The sequence below is a fragment of the Trichophyton rubrum genome (genome assembly GCF_000151425.1).
Source record: "Trichophyton rubrum CBS 118892 genomic scaffold supercont2.5, whole genome shotgun sequence".
In the NCBI taxonomy this organism is placed as follows: domain Eukaryota; kingdom Fungi; phylum Ascomycota; class Eurotiomycetes; order Onygenales; family Arthrodermataceae; genus Trichophyton; species Trichophyton rubrum.
Window position 1 is genome coordinate 1515362 of NW_003456424.1, and position 12369 is coordinate 1527730.

The following is a 12369-nucleotide window of genomic DNA, read 5'->3' on the forward strand; positions in this document are numbered from 1 at the left end:
AGCAAAGATGTGCAGCTATATACTTGATATAGGAGATTTGACACTCTAAGAGAGCCTGGAGGTCAAGATTGATGGGTTCTCCACTGAATGAATACGGAAATCGAAAGTGTGGCGATAGCGATACCACTGTTGAAATACTCCATTCGTCTACGCTAGTTGCAAACACGCCTGAAGCCTATTGATACTCGTCTTTCCTGCGTATAGCTTCTTCTATTGCGCCCTCTGCATCTGTCCGGTCTGGATTCCGAATTTGCCATTCCATGGCAATTTCCAGAGCGGTTGTCAGCCATGCTCCTGCTTTCGAGTTTAAGGCTTTAATCATATCACGTCCATTAACAAGAGGCTTAAGGTTGGTTACTTCGAGGAGATTCTCCTGCTCTAAAAATTTCAGGACCTCAAGGTAATCATTCAAAACTATCCATGTGGAGTTAGTATACATTAATGGAGAAGCGAGGAGGTTTTAAAACTCACCGGCTTGGGCAGCTTTCCCTTGCATAACATCTAGCAGTATTGCCTGAATAAAACAAAGCCTCCAATCCGTTCCTAGAGTTCGGAGAAGTTTTGCAAGTTTCCATCGATCGTCAGATAGAGAGGTAGTATCAGACATCCCGTTAACATACGCTGTTTTGACATCTGATATTAGCCCGTAGCGGGTTACTGCTACGCTTAACAAGGTTGTCAATTTCTTTTCGCACCTAAGGCCATCCCGAGCAACCCTTGTCGGGCGGGGGGCCATTTTTCTAGCCTCTTCTTCAGTTAGGGGATGTTTAACATCAACCATCGCCCAAGGAGATAATGCAGCAATCATCCAGGACCGGTACTTTTCGTCTTTATCACGGATAAGGAAGCTTTTTACCGACTTCCGAAGCTCAAGGGACACATCGGGATAATCCGTTTCGTCTAGGATACTATTCAACAGAGTATATGCGATTGGCCAAGGAGACGTATCGACATCAATCGCACTCAGATGATCTGAAAAGATAGTGTCATATAGGCCCAGGCGGTTTATAATCATCAATGCGCCCAGGGGATCAGGGCCTAGAAGAGCTATGTCAGCATACCTTTCTCGATACAAGTCTCACCATAGTTCTAGAAAACATACCGCGGAGCATCTTTTCTATTTCGATACCAATTCTTTCCTGACTTATTTTAAGCCTGAGGGAATGCTTAATATCATCATCGCACATTGACTCTTCAGTATTAGGATCAATAGTATAGCCAAGTCTGCTGGCAAAGCGGATTAACCTTAGAACTCTTAATGGGTCATCTTTGAAGGTTTGATAGGGTGCCAGCGGTGTGCGAATCAGTTTCGCTTCCATATCAGACAGCCCCATGCCAGTGAAATCTTCTACTTCACCGGTGTGTAAGTTGTAAAATAGCGCATTGACAGTAGCATCACGACGAAGGGCGTCTTCTTCTGCAGTTCCAAATTCCACTTGTGGGTTCCGACTGGTGTCTGTATAAGTTTCTTTCCTCAGGTTAACCAAGTCCACGTCAAATCCAAAGACCCGAATTGTAGTTGTCTCGAGATGTTTTGATTTCTCTGGGTTCGCGGCGATCTTATGCAGTCCGCCAATAACTCCTTTGAGGGCATGCTCCGGATAGTGAGCCTTATATCTTTCAAGATTCTCTGGGATATCAAGGTATTCCTTCAGCGCCAGGCCGAACTCATAGCCCGTCATAGTGCTGATCCCGACGTCAATATCCTGACTGTCCACGCCTAGTACTTTGTCACGTACCCAACCTCCAGTAAACCGGAGAACGAGCCCAGAGCCCTTGGGGTCATCATTATTCTTACGCCGAATATACTCCACTGTGTCCAACAGCAGCGTTCGCAAGATTGCTTCCTCCGAGCTTAGCTGCACCTGTGGCACTTTCACTCCACCTCCCCGTGTCATTGTGCTCTCAGATACACCTGACTTTACTATGCGTCTGCGTTTGTTTGGCCTGTCAACTTCACCAGAAAGACCACTCATAGGCAAAACAGCTGCTTGTTGTGTGTGGTTGAAGCGATTCGAGTTCACTAGGGAGCGAGTAGGCTTCAGGTTAGGTAGTTGGCGCACATGAAGAGTTCGTCGACAAAGAGTTTCCAGTGGCCTGAGAAACAGGCGCATCGATTAGACGTCCACAGGTATATATGTCTATATGTTTTCTGCTGGGATTGGAGTGGTCGATGTGCTTGTATCTATCTACCCAGGTGTGAGTCAGTAACAATTATCTAACTAACTATTTATCGGAGAGAGGAAACAGGGGATTCGCACCTAAACCGCCTCTCGGCTGAAATAACGGACAAAAATTGGCAAAGGCGCACGTTTATCTCGTAGAATGCTGCAGTGGATAGTTGGTAGAGATGTTGTTCGGCTTGATGAAGTCATATCATAAACTAATCAGTTTATTTCGTTTTCATGTCTTGGGCAGATTTGCTTGCGAACAACATCGTCAACGTCAACGTCAACGTCACGTCAACACCAACATCCACTCTCAGCCTCGACGTTGGATCTCACAACGACTTGAAGAATACTCGGAAAGGCGCTCTCCCATACAGCGAAGACCATAGGCTACATGTTCACCAAAAGCAGCCAATCTGCCACACGCATACTCCAAACTCCGTCAGTCAGACCGAGTTGTCCATGACAACCCCCGAGGATGCTCCCCCGATCAAACCGCCGCCCTCCTTCTCGCCGGCATCACCTCTTCCCACCAAGTCCAGGTACGCTGAGCGGCTGCAGAATACACAGCAATCGGCACTGACGTCTCTCTCTGAGAGCGCCTTGCCCAACTCCCTGGCCTCCGAGCTACAGTCTGCGCCCTCATCCCGAGCCAGCTCGCCTGATCGACGGCTTTCTCGCTCCTCCCAGCGGCTTTCTAGATCTTCAACCCTCTCACCCGCCAGACATCAGATTGATACTGCAGATGATATACGGTCGACAATAATCCGGGCCTTCTCACCGGCTATCAGCGTTTACGCTTCGCAAGAGACAAACGAACTCGTGCGAAGAAAGGGGCTGACGGGTGGTTTCTGCGAGCTCCTGCGGCCGTTTGGCGAGAAAATTACCGGTAAGGTTATCATTCGAGACGGAGTGGGATCTAGCCGGAGCTGGGATGACTACGGGGTGAGATTTGTGCACTCAAATGGTAGCCGGCAGCCCTCGGCCGCAGGAGCTGAAGACATAGACCAGATACCCCCTTTGACACAGATTGAAAAGGTCCTGGAAACTCATCTCGAACCCTCTAATCGAGCGGCTAGTGATGTGATATTCGCAGGACAGCCCACTCCCAAGGGCGTGACGTTGTCATCTCCTTTATATAGGCTATTCTTAAGACGGCTACTGTCTGCAGACGCTCCTACTCCTCATGAAACCTTTCTTCACCCTGTGGCATGTGTTATAGCTATTAGTTCTAGTACACCGTCTCCGTTAGAAGCACTACGTCAGCTTTATGCCAGTACGAGCCATGGAGAGCAAGGCCCCCGGCCCTGGATTCATCCAGAATACCTCCGGTATTATGTCCTCGTTCATGATGAGGATAGAGACGACATCACTCAATCAACAGCCTTATTCGATCAGATGAAACGACATTTTGGTCTACATTGTCACATGTTACGGCTTCGAAGTAATCAATGCGTTGTGACAGATGACGACGGTATGCCATTCCCAACTTGCGAGTGGCAAAGTTCGCGAGAGGAGTTGATAGAAGCCAAAGAGCAAGGTATAAATACTCCCTATAATAGTATACAATTGACCGTGGCTAATCTAACGCATTTTTTATTCACAGAGCCCCTATTAGACGTGGGCTGGGAATCCCCCCATATATTCGAGTCCGATGTTACGGCCATTATATCCTTTATCCGGGAATTGGTTGCACAGTCTGTTATCCCTCACATGGAGAACCGTGTGGCCATGTGGAATGAACAAGTCGCTTCCAGGAGAAGAGGCTTGAGCGGGCGCTTCATGTCCATATCCAAACTCTGGACCGGCTTTGGTTCGAGTTCAAAGTCCTCTGGCGCTTTTGGAGGTGGTGGTAGTGGAAGCAACTACGACCCCTACCAGGGTTATTATAAGCCGGATTCCCCCGAAGCATTATTACGGAAGATGGCAGATTATTCTTTTATGCTTCGTGACTTTAAGCTTGCTTCATCAACATATGACCTTCTAAGAAGCGACTTTGGGAACGATAAAGCTTGGAGATACCACGCCGGAGCCCATGAGATGTGTGCTATAAGCATGCTACTTAACCCCCTTACCTCAACCAATAAATCCAAAATCGACACCGTGGACCAACTGTTAGATATTGCCTGTTACTCATACCTAACTCGATGTTCAGATGGCCAAAATACCTTACGCACTATCATACTTGGAGCAGAGCTCTTGAAATCCCGCGGCGGCTCTGCAGCTGAGAATGCCGCCAAGTGGAATATGAAAGTCCTCAACATGAACCTCGTCGGTCCAATTGGTCGAATTCTCGTCTCCGAACGGACATCTGCATGTTTTTCCGCGAAGGTTGCAACAGAAGGTACCAAATGGGGAACCCGACGACGGAAGGCCGGTATGTGGTCACTTCTGGCTGCTGACTACTGGCTAGCAATTGGTAAACCTGCCTTTGCATCTAGCTGCCTTGAGGAAGCCGAGAGGTACTATGGACCTATATTGGAAGAGGGGTTGTTTGCCTTTCCTGATCTACGAGCTTATGTAGAGGAGCTAAGGCTGTCTGTGAAGATGGGGTGCCTCGAAGCTCAAGGACTAGAGGGAGAGGAGGAGGAGGTTTCCGAAGAGCAGCTTGATGCTACCGAAGACATGAATGAGATGCCTACTTTCCGACGCCACCGGCGATCCATTCTGGGGTCTGTTGGCCCGTTAGAAAATACCCAGTCAGCCAAGATTCTAAGAAGGGAGGATGGGGAGCCTGAAGATGATGAATTTGAATGAAATAGACTACTAACGCTCTCTATTACTCGGTAATTGATACTCCATACCTTGCTTAACTCATTTAAACGCCTTCCTTCTTCTTGTTTCTGTGCCTCAGTTTTGCAGCCATTGCCGGACTACCCATCCGTGGTATATCTTCCAACGATTCCCCTAATATCCCATATGTGATCAACTAATATCCCATGTGTGATCAATGTGTCTCTTTCCCTCCTTTTCGCGGCCCTTTCGGCGCGTCCTAATAGGGTCATTTGGTCTAGGTGAAACGTTATTAGACATTAGAAGAAAGATGGTTTATTACACTTACAATGGCTTTCTTCAACAGACGTGATTCTGAGGACAAAAGGATCTCCCTTCTTTCTGAAGATTGCGGGCGGTTCCTCATCTCTTGCCATACCCCGTACAGGCGGATGGGAAGCAAACGCCTCGTTCCGCCTCAATTTTGTTATTTTTCGAGGATTTAACTGTCCTGCAGTTGTCGTCATTCCTGCTGGCCCATGCTGTCTAACGTACTCACGGATGTTCTCTGCCGTCTCTGGCGCTCTCCTGGGGTCTATGAGCGCGTAGATATGTTCTACCATTGCGAGGTCTTGGTCAACACCTTTAAAGAGTGATTTTATTCTTTTGTGGGGATATAAAAGTCTCAAATATTAGTACTTGATGCCCACCTAATATTACATGAGATGATAGCAATTTCGTGACATAGGCACTGATAGTGTCACTCCTCCATTTAGCTTAATTACTTAGCCGCGGCAGGATCATTGCGCGTAAATGTTCCTTCCGTCTCCTCAACTATCTCACACCAAGATATTTCTCCCAACTCAATCGTAACCCTGACCGATAAATCATTGTAAGGGATCGTAGTGAACATTCGAGTGTCAGGCTGTGGATCGGGGAAACTGTTGCAGTATCCAACGCGACATGTGCCCTCATCGATGGTTAGCTGGTCAAGGATGGTAAACGTAGCTTCTGCGAATCCCGGGCACGAATGATGTTCCATCCAGTCCCGAATCTCATTGTCTGTATAGTTCAAGAACGGAGACTCGAAATCAGACATAGGCTTGCGAGAACCGTGAGTGATTGAACTCAGGTCAGTTGTTTGTAGGATGCATGGGGCGCCTGGAGGATCGCTGTCCTCTTCCGATAGCAGTATCCCTCTGTATGCCTCGTCAATGAACCAATCGAGCACCTAAAATAGGATTAGTGAAATAGTACAAACATCGCTCGGCATTTAGCCATACCTTTGGAGGGATGTTCGTGGTGCAGAAAACAGGATACATTGTAGCATAAGTAGGTATTCGGTCATCTATATTGCCGTAAAGTTCACCACATCCCCGTGCTTGACTTCTCGTTGTTACCGGCATTGTATCAGGTATATAAAAGTGTATATGCCTGTTATGATATTCGATCTTCAAGTAGTAGGTCACCGTCGCAGTGCTATATCTCCATAATGATATGACGTCATAGGTATATTTTTCTCATCGTTGGCGCATCCGTTATCGCCTTGGTATCTTAAAAAGACAGTACATGATAATCGATATGGAGCAAACACGATGTTACAGGCATAATAGCCGGGATAGAGGACTTAAGTATATAAGTTAGGGGGCCTTATCTTGGGTGCTAATTTTAGACCTGTTGGTAACTAACAAGTTAAGCGCGATAATTAAGTTCGCCAAGAATCGATGCATAAGCGCGGTACTTGAACATCAAACGCCAAACGTCAACATTGAAACTCCACAGCAGCTCCCGGTCTTCTTTCTTTATCGAAGGATATGTTTTGGCGGCATTGCCTCTGGCCCTTTTCACTCATACTGCAGTGAAGTCGCAATGAGTGAGCTCCTATCATACATCCTTGACCACGAAGACGCCTTCCGCAGGTATTCGCCACCATTTCCTCGCGTGGAGTCCATCTCTTATCAAGCTAACTCCTGGTTTCCTTATCTACGTAAAGGGCTCGTCTACCGTCGTTATACTCCGACTTCTCTCGTCAGAAACAGACAAATCCCGATGGATATAATAGCAATGTAACGGCATGGCAGCGGGCTCTGGCGAATGCCGCTTTAGCCGGTCAAGTTTCTTCTCTATCCTCCAGCTCTTCCCCGAAGTCGGATTCTCGGAAAGATAGCCTATCACCCAGAAACAACTTACTTGTCCTACGAACTAGCAATGCTCTCATGGTGGACCTGGAAACAAGAGAGTGGGGAAGGCCGCTATCCCTACAGTGTGTGATCGTGAGTGTTTCGAGTTCATGACGAGGTTTTAAAAACTGGACGCGCTGGTAAATACTGATAGCGAGTAGGATGAAGCATTACGCAGTGGGCATATGATGCTGCTCGATACGTTTTTGAACAGTCAGACAAGTCCCTTCAGGAGTGGCTGGTTACGGTTACCTAGCCCTCCAAGTCTATCACAAGTGGTCATGTGGGGTATGAAACAAGCGCATGGGCTGGTTACAGGCTCGGATATCGATAGTCTAGCTGGTACCGGAACGCTTCAGACGAGCGAGTTGGTACTTGTAGATAATGTCAAGGTACTTATTTTCCCATATGAAATAAAACTGTATTAACACTGATTTTATTTTGCTAGCAAGCAGCAGGCAGGCTTATAAAGGGGGTTGTTGGTCATCATAACTCAAGTGTTGACCGCATATACTCTAAAGAAATGTTCATGTTACAGTTCGCTCATATATTTGGAGAAGAGACGTTGCTATCTACGACGGATTTTAATGTACTACTTACGTTCCTTTCGAGAGATAGGAATATTATACTATACGACGGAAAGGTAGGCACTGAACGCGGCCTTGTTATATCCAATGTTCAAACCTGCTAATAAGTCTATAGACAGTGAAATTTAGGGATGCGAGTGATACCACGGATCGCATCACTGAGGAAGATGCATCAATTGCCTCCCTCAAGGCAACAATTGCACGACTAACGTTGCAGGTGTCCACCTTGAGTGAGAAAATAAAAGAGCTCACTGGCAATGCGCAGAAAGCGCTCGCAAACAAAAATAGGATCCTGGCCCTATCCTCACTTCGGCTCAGGAAGCTCGCAGAGCGCAACCTTCAACAGCGCACCGATACCCTATGGCAGCTTGAAGAGGTATACTCTAAAGTGGAGCAGGCTGCTAGCCAAGTAGATATAGTGCGGGTTATGCAAGCAAGCACTGGAGTTCTCCGGCAGCTTAACTCCCAACTTGGAGGTGTGGACAAGGTTGAGGATATTGTTGAAGAACTAAGAAAGGAAATGGATAATGCGGATGAGCTCAGAGGTGTTATAAACGAGGCTGGACCGGTCATCGATGAGACTGAATTAGACGATGAACTGAAAGAGCTGGAGGACCAGGAGCGTGAAGCAAGAGAGGAGAAGGATGCGGAAGAAACTCGGAAACGTCTAGCGGAGCTAGAAAAGAACCAAGGGGTAATAAAAACTCCTGCCGCTCGCGCCACTGATGATGATCTAGAAGAGAGCATTGACAAATTGTCGCAGATGGCAATTGGCGACCACCTAACAGCAAGAGCGAAACAGAGCACCAAAGCTCTAGCAGAAACGATAGAGTAGACTTCTTTTTCGCTCTCCCTTCCGAGAGGAGATGGTCTACAAGGTATACGTGCGTGCTTAAAACCACTGTAATATACCCCGAGACGACGACGGCCAAGCAAATTGACAATTCCAGCTTGATGAGACAACTGCAACTATGGTGCCACTACAGCAACCTGCATCGATTTGTCTGTGCTATCAGGCTCTATCTCAGGATGGTCTTGCTCGCCTCTGGTCTCCTTCGCCTCGCTCGGCTGTTCCAGAACTGGCTCGTGAGACGGTGTCGTAACCGCTGCCATCGGTGTTGGCGCTGGCGCTGACAGTGACCCTTCATTGACCTCTTCTTCATTTGGTTGGCCTTCTGCATTCCCATTAGATACCGCTACACGTTTAGCCATCATACTGCGCGCCTCTGCTATGAGTTTTCTATAGTCATCATCATGCGACTGCGACCAAGCAGTCACATCAAAGTCTTTCTTCATTATCGCAGAATTGACTCTCGACGAAGCTTGTGAGGTTGCCAGTCCACCCTGGGTCCTTTCCCAAACATCGAGATCCCGGAGAAGATCTCGCTTTGATTTAGGATTTATAGAATCATAATTTGCATTCCATAAATTCATCCATTCTGTGTGCCGTTTTTGTAAGATGGGCTTCGGACCCCAATCTGGAATACCAAGTTCCTTGAGCTTTTTGCGCAGAGTGTTTTCTTTGAAAATGGAGTAATTTATTGTTGGAAGACGACTGAAGGTCTTAGGAGTGCTTGGGGAGCTTCTCAACCCTTGGAACCCAATAATCCTAGATGACAGGGTTAATAATGGTTAGAGTAGGGTACGAAACAGGAACACGTACCCATTAGACTTGGAACCGCTTTCTTTTTCTGGCGTGCCGGTGCAGTTATCTAAATGAGAAAACACTGCTTCATTCTTCATTCTTCTCATGCAGACGGGGCAAGCCACGAGTCCGTCATCTAAACGTGAGAGTTAATTTCTGTCTTAGAAGAAGACAAAACATCAGATTAAACGCAAGCTCATACCTGGCTGATACTCTTCATCTTCCTTTTCTCCGTCTTCTTCATCTGCACTATCTGGTATAATCACCGGCTCGTACTCCGACTTTGCGTTGTCTTCTAACCTCCTACCTTGTGACCTCGTCCTCCTACTAGTCTCCAGGCCCGTAGCACTATCTCCACCGATATGGTCAATCTTTCTCCTCTTCGTCGCCGGGTTTTCCACTGCATCCTCTGACCCTGGTCTAGATACTAGCGTTGTATGTATCGGATTATTCCTCACAAACGCAAGCATTGACGGCCTTGCTGTCTTGAATGACTCGACGAGACTCCCAACAGCCCAATTTCGGCGTAGCTTAAGCTCCTGGTCATTGCTGCGGCAGACAGGGCATTTTCCTTCAGAACTCAGACACCGCCGTATACACAGAGAGCAAAAGGTATGGCAACAGGAGGTGATGACCGGGTTGTCGAAGAAGTCCTTGCATATCTGACATCGTAAGGCGGATTCGAAGTGGGCAACATCTGGGAGTGGTGTGGCTGCCCAGTCGGTGGAATCAGGTATATCGAAATTGCGATCCATGGAGAGGCGCGGCTGTGTCCTTCTATCCTCTCTCTTGTCTGTCCAAAGCGATCAAATAAAACAGTCAATACGGAGTAAGCTGGCTGCTATAGAATGAAAAAACCGATGGCGTCGCCAACTTGAGGCTGAACGAAGAAAACACCCCGAGGCGAGCGCCAAGACCTAGTTACGCTGACTGATACGCGTAAATTGGTTTTTCTCACGCGTTTTCTCAACTACAGCAAAACAACGACGACGTCAAGGAGGCAGAGAGTAGAAGAAGTCGGAGTGCCAGCAAAAGGATGGGGACAAGCTGCAAACAGTTTCTGGCCGGAAAGGTGTTCAATGACGAGGAATTTGTACGTAGGAGAGGTTTCATGCATATATCGAGCTTGCAGTGTCATTGACCGGCGGATATCTAGGTCACATATAAAGCTCTCAGTAGAGCGCAGAGAGTCCACAGCAACCAGGCCAAGCGGTATGTTTTTGAGGGCCCTGAGATGTTGTTCATAGGCTAAGATGCTGCTACAGAATGCTATATGAGTTTCATCGCTCTGAAAATGAGAAGAAACCAAAGTCTGTCCATGCTACTTATCTGTTGACCGGAATTTCTGGTCACACCAAACCATTGCCTTTGAGTAGGAATCATTTGAAAGATGGCGAAGATGAGGTGATGCAGAGCAGTCCCGTCGTGGGCAGTCAGCCAGCTCAACCTGAGACGACAGAAACTGTGGCTGGACCTGCTATTACTTCTGTATTACTCGTTCCGGAAGAAGAATTGGAGGGCAAGTCTTTTGAGTCTGGATTGGGACCGGATTATGCTAACGTCTTTTACAGATGCAAAGTCCCGTTTCCAGAAGGTTTTATCCATTTTTGTATACAGCGTACAGCCGACTTCAATGCCAGACTTGAATGTGTTGGCAGACATTGGACAGATATCATCTACTTCTCCTGGGGACGATGTCTTTCAGCACAATGAAAAGTATGGGATGATCCAGAACAAGAATGTTAAGGTATGTACACTTTGGCCAACGATGTAAACCCCATGCTCAATTTTACTTTAGAGACGATCGGGAACACCAGCGTCTATGCCGATGCCCATTAAAGAAGAGAACCCAATACAGAAAACTGTGGTCAAAAAGGCAGAACAAGAGCCTCCTGGTAAGAAATCTATGACCCAGTCTACGGATAAGAAGCCAGAACCATCTTCAACTCCTTTTCGGGCACTGGGAAGCTCGCAGTCAACAACCAAATCGTCTCAAGGCAAGCCTACACACAAACGTGACTCTTCAAGTATATTCAAAGCTTTCGCCAAATCAAGGCCAAAGCAACAGACGAAGGATAACGATGCAGATGTAAGCAAACTCCTTAGTCCCTTAGGGAATTGGCATTGACCGCTAACTGTTTAAAAGTCGACACCAAACGAGTCTCAGAATAGTATGCAACGCCATCACCGGTCAAGCAATTTGATCTTTGCTAATTTCTTGTATAGATATGCTAGATGATGAGTCTGAGGAGGAAAGAGAGGACCTTTTCCTGGATACTGGGAAAAAGACTACCAATAAAGAACAAGAATCGAGAAAAGATCGGGAAGAACGCCTCCGAAAGATGATGGAAGGTAAATATTAATAATATCTCCTTGCCATCGAATACTGTGATACTAACATGATGGAAGATGAGGATATGCCAGATGCACCAGAATCGCCGCCCGAGGAAGAGCAAGCGCCTGAAGAAAGTGACCAAGCTTCCCTGGAATCAACCCCAGCTCTCCCACAGAAGAAGCAGGAGCCCGAGCTTGAACCAGAGTCCAGTGTGTCAGAGACACGGCCAACGGGTCAACGGCGAAGGGGCAGACGGCAGGTAATGAAAAAAAAGGTGTCAAGGGATGCAGAAGGCTACCTAGGTAAGTTCATATCCAGGTCAACGTCCTTCCGCTGCCCACTTTCAATTATTAAAAAGCTGACAAGATTACTGTTTCCCCCGCAGTCACCAAGGAGGAACCAGTATGGGAATCCTTTTCAGAAGACGAGCCCGAACCCCAGAAAAGAAAACCGCTGCCATCTTCATCTGCAAAATCGGCAAAGGGTGGTGCCAAATCCAGTCAGGGTAGTATCATGTCGTTCTTTGGTAAGAAATAGCCTGCTTCATGGGATGTTACTCTGCATGTACGAAAGGAAGGGAAACAAACCTTCTTAATCCTCTTTTATTTCTCTACTATAGAGCTTACTATAGAGCACTCAAACCGGCGACCCGTCGGGCACGTTAACATCAATCTCCTTGTGACCAAACACCTGTCATCTCGTACAGAGCATACAGGAACAGGGATAACCAAAGCAACCATAT

The 12369-nt window shown here is 47.2% G+C and overlaps 7 protein-coding genes across 7 annotated transcripts; 3 read left to right on the forward strand and 4 right to left on the reverse strand.

The window, feature by feature from the left end:
- Positions 1–1052: 1052 nt before the first annotated feature.
- TERG_05320 (uncharacterized protein) lies at positions 1053–2114 on the reverse strand (the record flags this gene model as incomplete). Its single annotated transcript, XM_003234681.2, has 1 exon — positions 1053–2114. The coding sequence occupies one exon, from the start codon at positions 2112–2114 to the stop codon at positions 1053–1055; it is 1062 nt and encodes a 353-aa protein (XP_003234729.2).
- Positions 2115–2405: 291 nt separating this feature from the next.
- On the forward strand, positions 2406–4925 carry TERG_05321 (uncharacterized protein; the record flags this gene model as incomplete). Its single annotated transcript, XM_003234682.1, has 2 exons — positions 2406–3708; positions 3775–4925. 2 exons carry the CDS (start codon positions 2406–2408, stop codon positions 4923–4925), a joined length of 2454 nt encoding a protein of 817 aa, XP_003234730.1.
- A 116-nt stretch (positions 4926–5041) lies between these two features.
- Positions 5042–5503, reverse strand: TERG_05322 (uncharacterized protein; the record flags this gene model as incomplete). The annotated part of the gene is made up of 2 exons (XM_003234683.1): positions 5042–5178; positions 5230–5503. The coding sequence occupies 2 exons, from the start codon at positions 5501–5503 to the stop codon at positions 5042–5044; spliced, it is 411 nt and encodes a 136-aa protein (XP_003234731.1).
- Positions 5504–5661: 158 nt separating this feature from the next.
- TERG_05323 (uncharacterized protein) lies at positions 5662–6286 on the reverse strand (the record flags this gene model as incomplete). The annotated part of the gene is made up of 2 exons (XM_003234684.1): positions 5662–6111; positions 6164–6286. 2 exons carry the CDS (start codon positions 6284–6286, stop codon positions 5662–5664), a joined length of 573 nt encoding a protein of 190 aa, XP_003234732.1.
- Positions 6287–6749: 463 nt separating this feature from the next.
- TERG_05324 (uncharacterized protein) lies at positions 6750–8482 on the forward strand (the record flags this gene model as incomplete). Its single annotated transcript, XM_003234685.1, has 5 exons — positions 6750–6799; positions 6874–7153; positions 7222–7452; positions 7509–7703; positions 7763–8482. 5 exons carry the CDS (start codon positions 6750–6752, stop codon positions 8480–8482), a joined length of 1476 nt encoding a protein of 491 aa, XP_003234733.1.
- Positions 8483–8616: 134 nt separating this feature from the next.
- TERG_05325 (DNA repair protein rad18) lies at positions 8617–10047 on the reverse strand (the record flags this gene model as incomplete). Its single annotated transcript, XM_003234686.1, has 3 exons — positions 8617–9256; positions 9311–9428; positions 9495–10047. 3 exons carry the CDS (start codon positions 10045–10047, stop codon positions 8617–8619), a joined length of 1311 nt encoding a protein of 436 aa, XP_003234734.1.
- A 281-nt stretch (positions 10048–10328) lies between these two features.
- On the forward strand, positions 10329–12164 carry TERG_05326 (uncharacterized protein; the record flags this gene model as incomplete). Its single annotated transcript, XM_047748410.1, has 9 exons — positions 10329–10385; positions 10449–10504; positions 10558–10811; positions 10864–11039; positions 11091–11381; positions 11439–11463; positions 11519–11644; positions 11702–11929; positions 12013–12164. 9 exons carry the CDS (start codon positions 10329–10331, stop codon positions 12162–12164), a joined length of 1365 nt encoding a protein of 454 aa, XP_047604392.1.
- Between the last annotated feature and the right edge of the window lie 205 nt (positions 12165–12369).